The 20,935-nt window shown below is 43.9% G+C and overlaps 1 protein-coding gene across 1 annotated transcript in view; it reads left to right on the plus strand.

The window, feature by feature from the left end:
- The window catches only part of LOC311322613 (uncharacterized protein), a gene marked incomplete at both ends in the record, with an annotated part of 201,709 nt that overhangs the window by 18,854 nt on the left and 161,920 nt on the right, over positions 1-20,935 (plus strand). The window contains 5 exons of the mRNA XM_084454697.1: positions 4,954-5,127; positions 6,377-6,494; positions 6,906-6,919; positions 7,362-7,535; positions 17,887-18,060. Coding sequence (XP_084310823.1) covers positions 4,954-5,127; positions 6,377-6,494; positions 6,906-6,919; positions 7,362-7,535; positions 17,887-18,060 — 654 coding nt within the window. The remainder of the gene's footprint in view (positions 1-4,953; positions 5,128-6,376; positions 6,495-6,905; positions 6,920-7,361; positions 7,536-17,886; positions 18,061-20,935) is intronic.

The raw sequence follows: 20,935 nt of genomic DNA on the forward strand, positions 1-20,935 counted from the left end.
CTTTGTCCATGATCTGTTTAACAAAATAATACAAGCTTTCTAAAAGGGAATGTTCTCTTCCCTACTAACATTGTCTCGTCTCTAGTCTCGTCTTACTAACATCCCACTCGTGGGCTGTACCTTGACGTGGTGAGTGGGCTTCCAACTAAACAGGTCTTACTTCTCTATACAAAATGTCTACTCCTGGACTATTTTGAATCCACAACATGCTGTGTTATTCAGTTTTCAGTTTCTATGTGTTTTCAGATGTTGTGTAATGTTGTTACTAATGATGTGATTGGATATTGTGTTTGTAAATATTGGTTTACAATGCAAATGTATGTTTTTTTACAATACAAATTTTCAAAGCCCGTTTTCTCAAAATGAGTTATTTCTCATCTTAGGGACATCAAAACCACCACTTGAGTAGCACCTACATACACCTAACTTTCCAGTTTTGTTCCAATCCATATTCTGAGAGTTTGTCCAAGGGGGATTTTTTAAATTTCATTCATAGCCTGATTTATATAACAGTTTATCCCTAAAACATGGCGAAAATTGGTCTTTTTATGACTGTTGACAGTATTTTCTGATTTCTGAAGTGAAGAAAAGAGATATCAAAAATCCCCCTTGGACAAAGTTTGAATAGGGATATGTGAACAAAATGAAACAAGAATTTTGAATCTGGCTTGAACCAGTTAAAAAAATTGATTTCCTGAAATTATGCAAATTAGCGCATATTTAGCGCATATAATGCCTAATTTGCATATTCATCCATAAGATTTCAGAAAACTTGTAATACAAAAAAGATGCTCCTTAATGTACCTAACAAACTGGGGGAGTTTGATGGTGATACCTATTAAGGATTTTTTTTTTCCTATTCACCTGGGGTGTCTCCCCTTAAACTCATTATAGGGTTTTTCCTTTTTCTGCCATCTCCTTGACTCTGTCTGACCCACTGGTCTCTCTGTAGTCCCTTGTGCTTGCTTTTGACTGACTCTTAAAAGACCTGTGTACCTAATGTGACACATGTATCTAATGCACACACACACACACACAGGGTCACACTGAGAATGTCCCATTCATATGCAGCACTGTATTCTCTATTAATAATGGTGTTGATTTCACTTCCAGCTGAAACCTGGACAGACACACGCATGCACACACAGAGTCCTGCAGGCATAGTTTACATCACTCTCTAGCAAGCATTAACAGATGCAAATGTCCAGTTATAATACTTCATTAGGTGTGTGTGTGTGTGTGTGTGTGTGTGTGAGAGAGAGAGAGTGTGTATGTGCTTGTGTGCTGATGAGACAGTCCTCCCCTCACGGAGGAAGGAATAGGAGCTTTTATCTTAGTAGTGAGTGTCCATTTACAGTTGGTCCATGGCCTTAGCCAGCAGTCACACTACTGACTAGACTGGGAGCACAGCTGGCCCTCTCAGCCCTCAACCAGATAACCAGGCAATATTATGTGGATCCCACATTCTACGCAATTTGGTACAGTATTGTGGCCAAAATATAGTCTGAGATTACATTTTAATTTAAATTGTAGGAAGGACTGAATATTCATTTGAGATTCTGGCTTGAAGTTTTAGTGTCTGGATTTCTGTAATAGAGGATGTAAGAAAGTACTGTGATTCTGTGAGCATCTCAAGAAATATTGTGGCTAAAAAAAGAACAAACATTAAATGATGCACACCTGATTATTCATCCGTGAAATGATGGAAGGCAGCCAATATGAGAGGAACCACAAAGAGTGACAGAGAGAGAGAAGAGGAGAGAGAAAAGAGGTGGTAGAGAAAGAGAGGTGAGAAAGTGTAATCTCTTTGGAAGAGTGCCATCTCTAAAACTCCCTTGTGGTGCCATTAATGTGTGTGTGTGTGTGTGTGTGTATACACTTCAGCATCCCAGTCACCATGACTCTAGCAATAATGACACCTCTACAGTGCAAGGGGAGCGAGACTGAGAGAGGAAGGAGGTTGGGTCAAGTGGAGGTTTAGAGAATACTGTTTATTTGAAATCATCTTTCTCTGCCCTTCTCTTGATTTAATTTCATTTAATTCTCTTCAAAAGTGGTTAATTTCTCCAGGGAAAGATCTGACAGACCCAATATTCTCTGCACTGCACTGCTCTGTTCGGAAGCCAAACCACGGTCTTGATGCTCTTTAACTGCTGTAAAACATTATTTAGTATAAAATGGAACATTCAAATACAAATGAATACCTGTTCCTTTGTATTTATATTTCTTTACATTGTACAGTAGTCTATGGATCGTTTGGAGAGTTGTCTGTGGATTTTGAACCGTGAACCGTGAGAGGGTTTCTAGAATGTTAAACACTATGTCTCACCACTCGGTGACAAGGCAGACATCATTGAGACCAACCAGTTAAAGAATAAAAACAGGATTTTTTTTCTGATTAGGATGTGCAATATGAGTATGCAGTGATTACATCATATCAAACCATTCCTTTTATTCCTCACATTTTCCTATGGGCCAAACTGACTGACAGAAAAAGACGTACTACACCTTTAGATTGTCATACTTTCCATACCAACAATAAATAATAAAAGAGTGTTCCTATGATTGGAATGTGTGACCTACTGGCCCACAAACAGGAAGAAAGAAACTTGCAACAGAAACCGAAAGATAAAAGATAACGTTTGAATAAAAACAAGTATAAAAGGCTGACAAGTCAAGGCATTCGTATCTCACACACACGCACATACACAAACACGCGCGCGCACACACGCACACACACAGTAGGCCTATACAGTAATATTACATTCTCCTGGTCTGTCTAAAGTGGACAGACAGACAAGACAGACAGAGATGCAGACAAGAGAACTTGGCTTTCCCATTCTTTTTGGCAATTCACACTAACTAATTTACTATTAATGCAGCAACAGGCAACAGATAACTAATGTCACTCTGCATCTAAAGTTGCTGTTTTGCTATGAGAATACCACCGTGTCCTCAGTGACATTTGTACATACTTTAGTTATCTTTATCATGTCCTGTTGATATTATTGAGGAACATGTCGCATTGACATTTCCAATGTTAATCCCTAAACAGCAAGCCAGAGTTTTGGCTCTCATACGTGATTTCAGACTCCCGGATCCCTTCCCGTTCATTCTCTATGGGAGGCCGAGATGGCGAAAAAGGGCGGGGGCCACACCCTTTTTCGCCATCTCGGCCTCCCATAGAGAATGAACGGGAAGGAGTTCACTCAGACTCACGGGTCCGTGAGTTACCAACACTACACACACAGAAGGATGTAGTAATTCAATAGGGATTGTGAAGGCATACAGCAGTAAATATGTAAGCATTGTGTAGTTATTAAATAGTAAACTCACTTTAAATAAAATTAAACCCTCAACACACAGGCACAGGCATACACATAAATATTTTCATCATAAATTGTGAAGACATGAAGAAGCAAATGTGTAAGAATGTTGCAATTTAAGAGTAAAAGTCAAGGAATGAGTAGTTCTATGTAGTCATTGCTTAATAGTAAACAGAAGTAATTCAGTGGTAATCATGTAGAGTTTCAATAGTGATTGAAAAGGGTTTGTGTAGAAATGAAAAGTAATTAATTCAATAGTGATGAGTAGTGATAAAACACTACACACACAGAAGGATGTAGTAATTCAATAGGGATTGTGAAGGCATACAGCAGTAAATATGTAAGCATTGTGTAGTTATTAAATAGTAAACTCACTTTAAATAAAATTAAACCCTCAACACACAGGCACAGGCTCACACGCCGCACGCTACCCTTTTCCTCTGTATATTTCTCGCTCGTGTTGCGTCTTGTTTTACCTTTGAAAAATCGGTGGTTGTAATGAGAATTCGGTTGTGGCTGCAGTAAATACGAACAAACGATAAAAGACCGTTTTGTACACGATACGAGTTTACTATCGTTTGGTGATTTACTGTTCTTAACAGACTCACGGGTCCGTGAGTTACCAACCCCACTTGCCGGCGCCGTGAGTTTGTGAACTCGCGGGCCCGTTCGTTCTCTACGGGAGGCCGAGATGGTGAAAAAGGGCGGGGGCCGCACCCTTTTTCGCGATCTCGGCCTCCCGTAGAGAATGAACGGGAAGGGGCTCACTCGGACTCACGGCGCCGTGAGTGAGTTCGGTCTGATGGCGTTATCGTTGCAAAAAGTCAGCGCTACGGAGGCCGAAATCACGAAAACGGGAGAGAGAGAGAGAGAGTCACGGGCCCGCGAGTGTCGATGTTTCGTGCGGTTTCACCAACGAAACGGCGGGGTTTTTTCTAAATCCCGGTGCGCGGTCGCGACGCTACGGAGGCCGAAATCACGAAAACGGGAGAGAGAGTCACGGGCCCGTATGATGTGTGGGTTATGTGGCGAGCGTGACGCGGCGGGGGGGTAGTCACGGGCCCGTGAGTGTCGTTTTCTAAATCCCGGTGCGCGGTCGCGACGCTAGGATGCACCCACCTGACCTGAAACCAAGACTTTTTTGCAACAGAGGACTTTAATTTCACTATTAATTTCATTTAGGCTCCTACACATGATTGAAAAGTGATCAGTAGTGACTATATTCTGTATTGGTCCATGTAGCCTACAGCATGCAGCGGGCTGAGAGCTGACTGTTCTATCATCTTCTAGGCCTGTACATCAACAGTGAGCTTAAAACCTGTAATTTTAGCTATGTTTTCATTTCCCCCATATCAAAATATAACATGCTGTATACTGTAGGCTATCAAATTAAAAGTTTGAGAAGCTTCTCCTCTTGAGGTTGGCGTATTGGTTTGAAGGCTAGGAATGTTGTAGGTCACTGGCCAGAGATGAGGTAGCCTACGAGTTATTAAAAGCTGGGTACCCTTTATTAAGCCTTAGGCTACATATGATGTGTATATTAATGTGTATATTATACAAATCATATCATTAAGATTAACATGTCATTAAGGAACAAAAAGTCATACATGTTTACTTTGTAATTCAGACTCTCTGGATGTGTCCTCAACGAAGCCTCATGTGAAGTGGTGGCCTCAGCTCTCAGCTCAAACTCCTCCCACCTGAGAGAGTTAGACCTGAGTAACAATGACCTGCAGGATTCAGGAGTGAAGCTGCTCTCTGCTGGACTGGGGAGTCCACACTGCAAACTGGAGAAACTGAGGTCTGTATCCCTGAGAATATTCACATGTTAAATTATGGGATTTAAATGTCTAAGTAATTGTACATCTCTGTCCTTGAAGAGGGATGTTTTGAGCATCAACATTCAAGTTGAGAAATTATCTTTGGACTACAGTACATACAGTAGAGTTGACAAAATAGGGACTATCATCTCAAAGCTTACATACAGACATATACAGACTGTAGGTGGTGGGTGGGTCCTTTATTGAAGGAACAAAGACACAATCAAGATGAAATACAAATGTAAATTGGGTACAAAATATACACAAAATCCCAATACACAAGAGTGCAAATAAACAAAGTGTATAAAAGTTGACTCCTTAGCATGCCTAGATGTGTAAAACATGTCCAGGTGTACATGATGAAGTATCAAATAGTAAGTAGGCTGTAGCATGTTGGTAAATGTACATGTCCTGTCCAAAGAGCCTTAGCACCCTCCAAGCTGACTCAGGTCCCTAGTGTCCATCCAATCAGGACGCTGATTGGATGCTGAGTATTCATTAGAGCATGGGTTCCCAAACTCCATCAATGTGGGCCTCCCCTCTGAAAACAGTGACACACCCACGCCCCCCCAACCCCCCAAATTTATCCATTTTGCAAGGCAGCGTCAGCTAGCCCATAACGTTACACAGCTAAGTTAGCTCGGTGGCACCTGCTGCTAGTTAACGTTGACGTTTTTGCACAATATATTCATGCCTACGGGGGGAGGCTCTCTCTGCACTATCCACACATTTAGTATAATATTATAGTATCTCTCACATTATTTATTTCAATCTTCTGACCTTTAAAATCACGTTTCATTCATAAAAACCATAGACATTTCAAACATGAATAACATGTTTTTCCTTCTTTTTTTTCTAACCATCCCTCCGTGCCTCCCCTGACTTTCTTTGGGGCCCCCTGGGGGAGGCCCGCCTCACAGTTTGGGAATGCCTGCATTAGAGGAATTAAAAACCTGCTCATGACTAAAACATATTAGATGCAGCAGCACTCTCTCTCCTAGCTCCAGAATGAGTCAGTCTGTTTATAATTCAGTCTGAGAGAGGAAGACAATATAGCTGACATTCCTCCTTTTCACCACTAGTGTAGCAGTGTTTGTCAGAAGGCTGAAGTGAAGAGTGAAGTTACGCCTTTAGTCAGAAAAAATGTTTTGCCTGCCAATGAAAACATGCTTTGTCAATACACTGATTACTGGTGAAAATGTTTGCTAATACTTGTCCTTGTCTCCTCAGCCTGAGAGGATGCAGATTAACAGAGACATGCTGTTCTCTGCTGGCCTCATCGCTCAGCTCAAACTCCTCCCACCTGAGAGAGTTAGACCTGAGTAACAATGACCTGCAGGATTCAGGAGTGAAGCTGCTCTCTGCTGGACTGGGGAGTCCACACTGCAATCTGGAGAAACTGAGGTCTGTATCCCTGAGCATATTCAAATGCTAAATGATGGGATTTAAATGTCTAAGTAATTGTACATCTCTTTCCTTGAAGAGGGATGTTTTTAGCATCAACATTCAAGTTGAGAAATTATCTTTGGACTACAGTACATACAGTAGAGTTGACAAAATATCTTCTCAAAGCATACATACAGACATATACAGACTGTAGGTGGTGGGTGGGTCCTTTATTGAAGGACACAATCAAGATGAAATACAAATGTAAGTTGGGTACAAAATATACACAAAATCCCAATACACAAGAGTGCAAATAAACAAAGTGTATAAAAGTTGATTCCCTAGCATGCCTAGATGTGTAAAACATGCCCAGGTGTACATGATGAAGTATCAAGTAGTAAGTAGCCTATAGCATGTTGGTAAATGTACATGTCCTGTCCAAAGAGCCTTAGCACCCTCCAAGCTGACTCAGGTCCATAGTGTCCAGCCAATCAGGAAAGGCCTTACATACATTTCTATGGATGCTGAGTATCAATTAGAGGAATTAAAAACCTGCTCATGACTAACACATATAAGATGCAGCAGCACTCTCTCTCCTAGCTCCAGAATGAGTCAGTCTGTTTATAATTCAGTCTGAGAGAGGAAGAAAATATAGCTGACATTCCTCCTTTTCACCACTTGTGTAGCAGTGTTTGTCAGAAGGCTGAAGTGAAGAGTGAAGTTACGCCTTTAGTCAGAAAAAATGTTTTGCCTGCCAATGCAAACACGCTTTGTCAATACACTGATTACTGGTGAAAATGTTTGCTAATACTTGTCCTTGTCTCCTCAGCCTGAGTGGATGCAGATTAACAGAGACATGCTGTTCTCTGCTGGCCTCATCTCTCAGCTCAAACTCCTCCCACCTGAGAGAGTTAGACCTGAGTAACAATGACCTGCAGGATTCAGGAGTGAAGCTGCTCTCTGCTGGACTGGGGAGTCCACACTGCAAACTGGAGAAACTGAGGTCTGTATCCCTGAGCATATTCAAATGCTAAATGATGGGATTTAAATGTCTAAGTAATTGTACATCTCTGTCCTTGAAGAGGGATGTTTTGAGCATCAACATTCAACTTGAGAAATTATCTTTGGACTACAGTACATACAGTAGAGTTGACAAAATAGGGACTATCATCTCAAAGCATACATACAGACATATACAGACTGTAGGTGGTGGGTGGGTCCTTTATTGAAGGAACAAAGACACAATCAAGATGAAATACAAATATGGATTAGGTACAAAACAGGGGCTGCTAGGATCCCAAATCCTTAGGGCAGGGGTGGCCAACCAGTCAGAGACTAAGAGACACAACAATGACTGTGGTACCACCAAGAGCCACACCATATATACCAGCGTTTCTAAACCTTTCTTTCAGTCACCGCACCCTTCATACGTACTTAAAATCCCAAGGCACCCTAGTCTAAAATAAGAAGAACAACGTTATAGTCCATTAAATACACATTTAAAGTTAATTTATTTAAAATTAATTCATACAACAAGATATTTTCTGACAAAATATATTTTGGACTGGGCTGGGTTAGGCTGGACTGGGTTAGGCTGGGCTGGGCTGGGTTAGGCTGGGTTAGGCTGGACTGGGCTGGGTTAGGCTGGGCTGGGTTAGGCTGGGTTAGGCTGGACTGGGCTGGGTTAGGCTGGACTGGACAGGGTTAGGCTGGGCTGGACTGGGTTAGGCTGGACTGGGTTGGGCTGGACTGGGCTTGACTGGGTTAGGCTGGACTCGGCTGGGCTGGGTTAGGCTGGACTGGGCTGGGCTGGGTTAGGCTGGGCTGGACTGGGTTAGGCTGGACTGGGCTGGTTTAGGCTGTGCTGGACTGGGCTGGACTGGGTTAGGCTGGATTGGGCTGGACTGGGTTAGGCTGGACTGGGCTGGGTTAGGCTGGACTGGACTGGGTTAGGCTGGCCTGGGTTAGGCTGGACTGGACTGGGTTAGGCTGGGCTGAGATGGGCTGGCCAAGGGGAAAGCAGATGGAAGATTGGGGCAGTGTGTTATTTCTTGTCAAGGCTAGCACTCATTTACTCACTCACTCACTCACTCACTCACTCACTCACTCACTCACTCACTCACTCACTCACTCTCTCTACCCATGTCTGTCTCTCACTCACTCACTCACTCACTCACTCACTCACTCACTCACTCACTCACTCACTCACTCACTCACTCACTCACTCACTCACTCTCTCTACCCATGTCTGTCAAGTCAAATCAAATTAGCTTTATTGGCATGAATGGTAATAAACCGTTGTTGCCAAAGCAGAATAATAATACACAATTATGTACATATACATACATAGTACATACATATACACATTCATTACATAAAATGTTACATTTGCCTATGCAATCCAATGGAGTATTAACCGGAGAGATATGATATATACATTAAAATAATTAAATAAAACTAAATTAAACTAAATTAAATTAAAATAAAACGTAAGAAATATATATGTTACGGTGAATGGCAGAAAACGGGGAATGTGAGCTTTTCGTTAATGTGCACATTCCCCGACCTCGCGGGAGATGTGAGAAATTGGTTAGTATTTCTCACATCTCCCGCACGGTCGGGGATTGTGCACATTAACCAGGAAATGCTTACAATTCCCGACCTTGCGGTAAATCTAGGAAAGTCCAACCGTATGCAAAACCTCTACACAGCCGGGTGGTGGGAAAGGGCTCGTGCGCTTAGAACGAGAGGCGCTTGACATTTTGCCCATGGTTTTTGAATACATAGCATCAATTGCATTAATGGAAACATTAAATTGGGTCTAATTATACATGTGTTGAAAGTTAAGATAATTAGCCTACAAGCCGCGAGGCTACGCAACACAATAAGCAAAACAATCTCACCGTTTCACTCGTCCCACTCCTCTTTTTCACTCGCCCCGCACGGCAGGGACAAGAGAAACAATGTACATCTTCTGTTCTCGGCCGTCTTGAATTGAACTGTTACACCACAGAACGAAACTTACAACTAATAGGTTAGTAAAGGACATGTACAAGTTGTTTGTCATAAAAAAATGGAATCTCCATCTTTATTAATTTCTGTGTAAATCTGATCAAACCAAAAAGTGTTTCATTCGTCCCGGTCCTCCCCTACAGTTAATAACAGTCTGTGGTCTACCTTGAACAGTAATATAGCCTATGCTGCACACAATGTAAGTAGTATTAGGAGGATACACTGGTGATCAAGTTAACAAACGCAAAAGGAACATTGCAACAACAGGAAGGTGGGAACCTCCAAAGGAACCCTACACGTTAGCTAGCCGAAAGACAGCCGAAAAGACGAAAAATCTCTCACAGGTGTGCGCCAGTAATGTTAACCCAACTACCGTGGGTGCCTCTTATGGTGCACGCCCTCTGAGGCGTCACATAAGCCCTCTCCCACCACCCGGCTGCGCAGAAGTTTTGCATACGGTTGCGCTTTCCTAGATTTACAGCAAGGTCGGGAATTGTAAGCATTTCCCGGTTAATGTGCACAATCTCCGACCGTACGGGAGATGTGAGAAATACTAACCAATTTCTCACATCTCCCGCAAGGTCGGGGAATGTGCACATTACCCGGGAGATGTGAGAAACGCACATGTTTCTCCTACATTCCCCGCGAGGTCGGGGAATGTGCGCAATAACCGGGAAAAGCTCACATTCCCCGTTTTCTCACATTGACCGTAACATATATATATGTTACGGTCAATGTGAGAAAACGGGGAATGTGAGCTTTTCCCGGTTATTGCGCACATTCCCCGACCTCGCGGGGAATGTAGGAGAAACATGTTCGTTTCTCACATCTCCCGGGTAATGTGCACATTCTCCGACCTTGCGGGAGATGTGAGAAATTGGTTAGTATTTCTCACATCTCCCGCAAGGTCGGGGATTGTGCACATTAACCGGGAAATGCTAGCAATTCCCGACCTTGCGGTAAATCTAGCAAAGTCCAACCGTATGCAAAACCTCTGCGCAGCCGGGTGGTGGGAGAGGGCTCGTGCGCTTAGAACGAGGCGCTTGACATTTTGCCCATGGTTTTCGAATACATAGCATCAATTGCATTAATGGAAACATTAAATTGGGTCTAATTATACATGTGTTGAAAGTTAAGATAATTAGCCTACAAGCCGCGAGGCTACGCAACACAATAAGCAAAACAATCTCACTGTTTCACTCGTCCCACTCCTCTGTTTCACTCGCCCCGCACGGCAGGGACAAGAGAAACAATGCACATCTTCTGTTCTCGGCCGTCTTGAATTGAACTGTTACACCACAGAACGAAACTTACAACTAATAGGTTAGTAAAGGACATGTACAAGTTGTTTGTCATCATCAAAAAATGTAATCTCCATCTTTATTAATTTCTGTGTAAATCTGATCAAACCAAAAAGTGTTTCATTCGTCCCGGTCCTCCCCTACAGTTAATAAGTCTGTGGTCTACCTTGAACAGTAATATAGCCTATGCTGCACACAGTGTGAGTAGTATTAGGAGGATAGGCCTACACTGGTGATCAAGTTAACAAACGCAAAATGAAAATTGCAACAACAGGAAGGTGGGAACCTCCAAAGGAACCCTACACGTTAGCTAGCCGAAAGAAAGACGAAAAATCTCTCACAGGTGTGCGCCAGTAACGTTAGCCCAACTACCGTGGGTGCCTCTTATGGTGCACGCCCTCTGAGGCGTCACATAAGCCCTCTCCCACCACCCGGCTGCGCAGAGGTTTTGCATACGGTTGCGCTTTCCTAGATTTACCGCAAGGTCGGGAATTGCTAGCATTTCCCGGTTAATGTGCACAATCCCCTACCTTGCGGGAGATGTGAGAAATACTAACCAATTTCTCACATCTCCCGCAAGGTCGGAGAATGTGCACATTACCCGGGAGATGTGAGAAACGAACATGTTTCTCCTACATTCCCCGCGAGGTCGGGGAATGTGCGCAATAACCGGGAAAAGCTCACATTCCCCGTTTTCTCACATTGACCGTAACATATATACATACACATACATACACACACGCTCTGTATGACCCTGGTGACCTCAGACAGGTGAGGGGGAGGGCTCTGTATGACCCTGGTGACCTCAGACAGGTGATGGGGAGGGCTCTGTATGATCTTGGTGACCTCAGACAGGTGAAGGGGAGGGCTCTGTATGATCCTGGTGACCTCAGACAGGTGAAGGGGAGGGCTCTGTATGACCCTGGTGACCTCAGACAGGTGAAGGGGAGGAGCCTGGTGACCTCAGACAGGTGAGGGGGAGGGCTCTGTATGACCCTGGTGACTTCAGACAGGTGAGGGGGAGGGCTCTGTATGACCCTGGTGACCTCAGACAGGTGAGGGGGAGGGCTCTGTATGGCCCTGGTGACCTCAGACAGGTGAGGGGGAGGAGCCTGGTGACCTCAGACAGGTGAAGGGAAGGGCTCTGTATGAGGCATGTGTGAAGGCGAGGAACGTCGGGGTCTTGCAGGGGGTTGGGTTCCACCAGTGGCAGGGGGTTCTAGATGGGGGGGAGCAGTGTGAGGTTCAGGTGGCGGGTGCTGTATAAGCCCCCCATCCCTAAAAGGACAGGGGTCTTGCAGTGGAGAGTCCTGCCCTGATGACTTGCTTTCTGGCCGGGCTTGACCCCGGGGTGGGGGAGGGGGGCCCATACTGTGGTGAGGTGGAGACAGGGGTTCATGTGTTTTCTGTTTGTCTTGTTCCTCTGTTTGTGCTGTTACAGCCCTCATGTGTGAGGTTGGGGTTTGTGTTTTCTAAGGAACTGTTTGGTGTCTGTTTTCTCCCTAGTGTTTTTGTTTTTGGGGGGACTAAAAAGGTTCGGGGCTAGAGGAAGAACATTTGGGGCGTCAGGTATGAGGCTCCCCCTGCAGAACACTTCTTTAGTCTCAGAGACATTCAGCTCCAAGGAGCTCTCCTCCATCTGGGAGGTCAGGGTGTTGACATACTCAGAGTATGTGGACAGTGACTGCTCCTTCCTTATCCAGACATGCACAATTGTCACTTTTCGATGAAATTTGCTGTTTTGAATCCAAAATAGGTCACCTACGTGATTCGTGCAGATCTGATTTTGGGGAAGGGGTCAAGAGCCTGAAGCGACTTACATAGAAAGATAATAAATCTGTGAGTCTGTGAGTGTGGACATTGGGATTGAGCCAGTGGAGCGTGAGAATCTGATACTGTGGATGTATATTTGGATCTGTATGCGCGGACATTGACAGTCAGTTAAAAAGCAGCAAGCGAAACTGAGTTCAAACTCAGTTCACTAGTCACAGTTCAGCGCAAGCCCAGTCTGGGACCTGCTGTTTGGAAAAAGCCAAGTTGCCACAGTGCTGTGTGGAAGTGCGTGCCAGCCACAAACCTCCATAGAGGAGATCAACTGAAACCCCCAAAAGTAGCCTACCTGCAGTCGTAAAGCCCAGGAACATATCCCCCTCACATTTCAAAATATAGGCTTTACCCCCCACACTTTTCTAATCCCTCAAATTACATTTATTTTTCCTGCCACTCTTGGGCGATCACTCAGCTGTTTGCCTGCTGTGTTTCTCTCACTGCAAGGTAACCGCAGCGAGGTAACGAGCAAAACCTGCTATGGATTTTCAGAGACTTGGCTGTTCTCATGCAATGAAAGCGGAATGGATTCAATTGGAGATGTGACTCGTCTCTGTATGTGAACTGTTTTATTCTTACCACTGCGTCAGTTAGGAGTAGGATACAGTATATGCTAGTTGCTAATTCAGCTCATCAAATAGTTGTGTAACTGGTGGGGCTGCTGCCCTTTTGGTCATTTCCTTTGTAAATGTGAGCAGTATCATTGGTAGCCTACGTTGCATTAAATGGGTTAATAATGTTAAATTGACTGCACTTGTATCCAAAGCACTTTACAATGGCCTCTCATTAAACCATTCATACACACATCCACACACCAATGGCAGTAGCTGCCTTGCAAGATGCTAGCCTGCTCATTGGGAGCAATTTGGGGTTCTTGCGCAAGGACACTTCGACATGTGGACAGGAGGAGCCGGGATTTGATCCGCCGACCCTACAGTCATTGGATGATCTGCTCTACCTCCTGAGCCACAGAACTAAATTTGTACTTTGAACTTTATTAGGGGCCAGGCAGCGTAGTTGCCGGAACCCTATTGTATTTGCCTATAATATTATTATTATTATTATTATTATTATTACTACTATTATTATTATTATTATTCTCCATCTTCCACTGAAGTCTAACTTCCCGTGGACAAAAAATCACCAAACTTTGCAAATAGCTCCAGTACTATACCCAAAGTCCTCAACCTGCATTGTAGGTCAATAAACCTGAAGGTGGCGCTACAGCAACAGTCTAAAGTTTAAAACTTAAAAATATCATAACAAATCAGCCATATCAGTGTAAAACCACCACGTGAATGTTGTCCCAAGTAAGACAAAACTTTCATACACTCTGACCTTGCAGGAATTTTGAAGTCCATCACTCTGATTTCTTCATAAAACCTATCAAACCTATAGCCTCCCACATACCATAGCTAAAGTTTGACTATCGACATGGAGGGGGGACGTTTGTTGGAACATAACCTCGCGTCAGGTTTCCATTCACTATCAGATTCAGATCCTGTCTAGAGCTCGCCTCTTCAAAACTTCATCCGGTACTGTGGGTAGCCTACTGGTCATCCGGTACTGTGGGTAGCCTACTGGTCATCTGGTACTGTGGGTAGCCTACTGGTCATCCGGTTTTGTAGGTTGCATCTGGTTTTGTTTGCGGCCAGGATGCTCAGAGCCTCTCACTGTCTGCTAGCTAGCGACAACATGGGGAAGTGCAAATTCAACGGAAATGGTCTATTCAACCAAGCTTGTTTCTGCTTTAGCTTGGTGCTATCGGCTGAGCATTAGCTGTGCTGTTAGAAACCCCAAGCATGTTCCCTCCCTGGCTCAGAAACAGCCTCTCACAGGGGGTAAATATAGACTGCAGGCAGTGCGGTTGCACTGGGGCCTGTGGGGTGAGAGGGCCCGTAGAGAGAGCAGGGCCTCCAACCAGGTTTTAGGTGGAGAACGGGTGAGTTACCACTTCAGAATCACGCCTGCAGCGTGAACTCAAATTAAAGTGTAATTTGCTATGTATACCCTCTAAAAGGCATCCCCCCTCATGTTTTTTTCTCCAGAAAATAGTCTGCAGAAGTCTTACTCAATAACAACATTATATGCTTATTCTACATAAACAAATACACTTAAAACGATTCAATTAATAAACGTGTCATATTTTTGTCATACACAGATGTGCAATGATGATTGCTAGGTAATACTGTATGTTCTTGTCCAATGTTAAGTCTCTATTTGATCAGACACAAGACGGTATGGTTCACTAGGCGCAAAAGGTGAACTGTTGACGGGGCGGCTGTAGCTCAGTTGGTAGAGAGGGTCGTTCAATGATCGAAGGGTCAGTGGTTCGAATCCCAGCTCCGACTGTCCACATGTCGAAGTGTCCTTGAGCAAGACACCTAACCCCAAATTGCTCCCAATGAGCAGACTAGCACCTTGCATGGCAACTACCACCATTGGTGTGTGAATGTGTGTGTGTGAATGGGTGAATGGGTGAATGAGAGGCCATTGTAAAGCGCTTTGAGTGCCGCTAAGGTGGAAAAGTGCTATATAAGTGCAGTCCATTTACTATTTGAACCTCAATTGAGTGACAAACATTCAAAAATGTGAACCTCAATTGATTGACATTAAGTCCAAACAATAACATTAGGCTATTGTTAGATGTACTGTACATTTCACGACGTTATATATACATTATGGTAGGCTTAATTTCAAGAGTCCAAGAGTTGAATATTAAGGACATTGTCTACGATTTTGCTCAATGCAAGAATAGTGGAATGCCATTCAAATAGGTGAGTAATGTTAGCCTACAAGTGTTTCTCAAGGGGATTTGAGGTAGGCCGTGCCCCTGCAGGTTGTTATCATGGAGTGAGGTCGCCGCTCAGCGCCTGTTTCATTGTGTAGCCAACATGTTTTTCAGATGTTTTTAAGAATATTAGCTAAGATCAGCTAATGAAGGCATCTCTGTTCTGTGAAGCCGACAGCAACAAGCCCTGGTTAAACTGAGTGCAGAAAGTTTATCGATGTCAATAGTAAACTTATCGTTAGCTCTTATCCACAGCTCAACTATTTACAGTAGTTTATAGGCGAGTTTTCTACAGTAGCAACTTGCTTGCTGATGTGTTGTTGTTTTTGCCTAAACCTTCCCAGCCATAGTTATGTAAAGTTGACTTGATTTGATTGAGCCTCTGTTTGTTACTGCGTGAGCGCATGGTTCTGATAGCTTTCTGACCTCCACTTCGCCAGTACAATAGCCAACGTAGGCTAGCTAATTCAACAGCACACTGTTGTTAAAATGTGTATAGACTACAGTGTGTGTGTGTGCTTCAAGTAGTGTGCACTAATAGGGCCCATCATAATAAGCTCACTCTGGGGCCATCATAACTACATTATGCCACTGGCCTCATCATATCACATCATATCCCTTGATAATAGAGTGTGCCACGAAGGACGCACAAACTGACTATTCTTTTTCTTTCTTTCAAAATTATTTTTATTGATTTTTGGCAAAAGGACAAAAACACGAAACCCTACTCACCCACTTTCCTGCCCACATATCCAAACCCTGACAAAGCACTTAACAATACTGAAAGCAGGGATGTAGTAAATAAATGAATGATAAACTGTAAATAAAGACGGGACAGACACACAAAACCAAACAGTACAGAAAAGGGAAGGGGGGTAGATGAGGTGGGGGGGGGGTCAGCATCTAGTCATCTGGGGGGATAGTAGTATTGTTCAAATAGTCAATAAAGGGCTTCCACGTCTTGTCAGATGATAGTTTGGAGTTAGTGATTGAGATTCTTATCTTCTCCAGCGTTATGTGATTAAGAACCTCTTTCAACCAGCTACTGTGTGAGGGGGGGCGGGGGTGTTTCCATTTGAATAGGATGAGACGTCTAGCTAGCAAGGAGGTGAGAGCCAGCACTCGCTGCTTTGCTGATGAGAGAGTGGGTGTTATGTGTGTAGAGATCCCAAATATGGCAGTGAGTGGGTCGGGTCTGAGGTCTGTGTCGAGTACTGAGTGTACCATAAATTTCGCGCTAGAAATCTGTCAACTCATGGCAGGACCAGAACCTGTGTGTGTGATTAGCAGGTGATTGCTTGCACCCATTACAGGTGTCATCAGTCTCTGGGTATATTTTTGCCAGTCTGGCGTTCATGTAATGCACTCTAAAGATAACTTTGAACAGACAATTATTTAACACACAAACTCCAAATGTGCTCTCCCTGGCTCAGAAACAGCCTATCATATCCCTTGATAATAATAACATTGTTAAAGTACTGGTGTGTTTGTGTAACATTGTTTAAGTATCAGTTATAGTGTGTGTGTGTGTGTGTGTGTAGTCGGGGGTGATGGGTTGCAGGGTAGTCAAGGGAAAAGGGACAGGCTGGAGATTCTGGGTGAGCTGGATTGAGATGATCCATGATCCACTGTCCATTATCCATGGGTCTGATTCAGGGTCCATCGTTCATAGTCTTGGCATGAGGGGATGATGGTGGGAAGCTGCTGAGACAAAGCCTGTGTTTAAAACAGCTGGAATAGCTGGGTGAGCTGGACTCCCAGCTGTACAGCACACTCCTTCAGAACCCTGCCTCTGAACCTGTCTGCTCCAGGGGACTGCATAGACAGGACATCTCTCCTTATACATCATGTGTTCACTGCAAATGAAGCAGTTTGGTGATCTTCATCATCATCATCATCTCCCTACAGACTGAATGGATGCAGACTAACAGAGAAATGCTGCCAGAGCTTTTTAAACCAGAGTTTCTCATCTTTGGAATGAGACTCTTATGAATGACATGATGGGAGATATTATGAACTGTTACAATCATAGCAGATGATCAGCTGGATGTTCCCACTAGAAACAGCTAAACTACAGTAACTACAGATAAACTACAGTGTAAACCTACCTGAACTCTCATGAGGAGTTTCATTGGTTTGATGGGAATGTCTCAGTACTACAGAGACCAGGCTTTTCCATTTCTATAATAAACCTGGAGTCTCAGAGCATTCTTATTTAGCATGGGTTACAAGGAAGAGAAAGCATATCAAAAATATTGACTGACAAAAAAAGATCACTTTGTATTCAAGAATCTGACAATGTGTGAACCAGGGCAGATCCAATGTTCAAATATTTGTCTGTAGGAAGATGGAATATAATCCTTCAACTCTCTCTTTTCACCAGCAGAGGGTAGTAATGTGTTTGTATCGATGTGTTTCTACAGGCTGTCGGGCTGCATGGTCACAGAGGAAGGCTGTGTCTCTCTAGCCTCAGCTATGAGGTCAAACCCCTCCCACCTGAGAGAGCTGGACCTGAGCTTCAATCACCCAGGAGACTCAGGAGTGAAGCTGCTCTCTGCTGGACTGGAGGATCCACACTGGAGACTGGAGAAACTCAAGTAAGAGGAGAGTTTTAAATCAAGTGGAAGAAAATCACCCAGTGTCTCTTATGTAGCCCCCCTCTCTGAACTAGATGGTCTCAACTTTCACAGCCTACGAGTCTCTTGACAGGACAGACACAAATCACCCTATAACCAGAAGGGCACTTTGAGAGTGCAGACCTCCACCCATGATGCATGTTGTCAGCATGTGCAGTAGCATTAGAGAACCTAGAGGAGACGAATGTCAACAATATACTGGTGGTGCATCAGCTGGGGTTGGTCCAACAGGTGCTCTTCAGCTCTGCTCTCTGATGTATTTCAGCTACCTAGATAGCTACATATGACAGGACCGACAGCAGTCATCTGGCTAGCTATGAGCATAACTAGCTAATTCAAAGCAGTTGATCTTTGCCTTCATGCCATGATTCAATTATTTTGGTCCTAATACCCGCAGAAAATACAGGGATAAACAGCCATGGATGTATTAAACATGGCAAAGTACCCGTAGGTGCTGGTCTGGTCTCTCTGGCATGGTCAACAAAAGTGAAAAATGATTTTTCAATGAATTTGGATCCTCCCCGTGATTCAGATCCGCTCTCTCTAATTGAATGGGTTCTTCCTTGGCTCATGCTACAGTCACCCTTCCATGTGAAAATAGGTCTGGTAGTTTTTGCATAATCCTGCAATCTACCTGTAACTAACAAACACATAAAGCCCAAAACTGGTGACGTCTCATTGCATCATCCTCATCATTCCTCTGCTTATTCCTACAGTGTGGATCATGGTGGAGAGATCAGGATGAGACCTCCGCCTAGAAGATGTGAGTATTGACATTGACATTGATTATTCATGTGTCTTAACTGAAGATGAGTTCACCACCATTATCTACTTGGGCCTAGAAAACAGGGGTCATACAAAATACAATACAATCTGTCACAACTGTTCAAACACCTAAGAGCTGCTTACACTTGAACTATATTCATAGTGATGGGTACATATGCACACACACACACACACACACACACGCACATACATATGCACACACACACACACACACACACACACACACACACACACACACACACACACACACACTCATAATTGTTGGATGAGCACCACGTCATGTCCAGTCCCTGATCAGAACCCGGTGAGAGGAGAGGTTTTTAGAGCCCTCTTAAGTGGTAATGACGGGGATCTGCTCCCACTAAGCTTTGGTATCAGTGTTGGATCCTCTGATGCTGTTGTTGGTATCCATAGAGTACAGGTGGATGGAATGATGTTAATACTCTGCTCATTTGTTCTGAGGAAGTTGGTGATAATCTCACTCTTCTAATGGTGCTAATGTTTCCATAACAGTGCTTTTCAGTGGCGTGTGGTGCGAGTAGCCAAGGGAGGCAGTGCCTCCTCCCAAATATGAAATGAAACAAATAATTGATAAAGCAAGATTAAAATAAGAAAAACTAAGAAATATATCTACATTTAACATTCATGGATTACCCAAAACATTTTATCCTGGACAGTCATCAATCACAGTGTCTTTAGGTTCACCCTCCAGAACGTGTTTCTATCAAACCCAGAATCAAAGGATTTGAATACTCAAGATGACTCTGTGTGTGAATTAGCTCATGCCTGGTTAGAATTGAGAGTTCTAGCTGCTGTTGTATGTGTGCTTGTATTTTCTGTGTATTTGTTGGAAAGGGGTTTATTGATGATTGGCCTACACTGCATGTCAGTGTGGTTGTGCTGGTGACTGTTTGTCATCCATGGCAGAAGAGTTCACAGTGCAGTGGGACTCAGAGCTGTCATTATTGCTCAAGTCTGGAACCTTGTGAGACCATCCTGGTCCCTGGAGAGAAACAGACTGTGAGCTTGTGGGGTCAGGATGGTCTCTTGAGGTTATAGGTCACAGCTTCCTTGTCTGTTTTGGTGTGTTTGTGTCTTTAAGTGATTCAGACGAAGGGAAGGAGGAATGTGAGTTAAGTTGGGCTACAAGGTGAAGAAGCCTCCCCCCTTGGCTCTCCTGACTTGGGGAGAGGGTCTGTCCTTTCCATAGGGCATGAACTAGACAGGGAAGCCTAGTGTGAAGTGTGTGTGTGTGTGTGTGTGTGTGTGTGTGTGTGTGTGTGTGTGTGTGTGTGTGGTTGGGGGTGATAGTGTAGGGTAGTGAAGTGAAAAGTTGTCACTAATATGACTTAATGATCATTTATTGTCTCCACAGTCTCTCTCTCTGTACCCAGACTTGGGTCTGATTCCCACAGGCGTCTTTTTAGAATGTCTCTGCTTGTCCTTGGGTTTACGTCTGACCTGGTCCAAAGTCAATTCATGTATATTCATGTTGAAAGACAAAGACAGAGAGAGAGAGAGAGAGAGAGGGGGGGAGAGAGGGTGATTTGGGGATGTTTATGTGTGTAGAACCTGGGAAGTGTGTGTGAGAGAGAAAGATGTGTGTGTGTGCAGGTGAATTGGTGTCAGGGGAAAGAGGAGAGTGTGTTTTGTACCAGTGTGTCTGTATGCAGGAACATTAGTTGTGAGAGGGAACTACCACAGTAGTTAGTTGGACTAATGAGCCACAATGACGAGGAGGCCTATAGAAGGGAAGTGGAAGATCTAACACTGTGGTGCCATGACAACAACCTCTCCATAAATGTCCCTAAGACAAAGGAAACCATTGTTGACTTCAGAGAGAACAGAGGGAATCACACTCCCATCTCCATCAATGGGACATCTGTTGATATTGTTGATAGCTTCAGATTCCTCAGACACCCTCACATGGTCTCTCAACACCAAGAGCATCCTCTAGAAAGCACAGCAGAGATTGCACTTTCTGAGGCGTCTCTAAAGCTTCGGAATGAGCCAAGGTTATAATAATTTAACTATGAGAGAGGGGTAGAGA

This window comes from Borostomias antarcticus (genome assembly GCF_949987555.1).
Source record: "Borostomias antarcticus genome assembly, chromosome: 20".
Lineage (NCBI taxonomy): Eukaryota > Metazoa > Chordata > Actinopteri > Stomiiformes > Stomiidae > Borostomias > Borostomias antarcticus.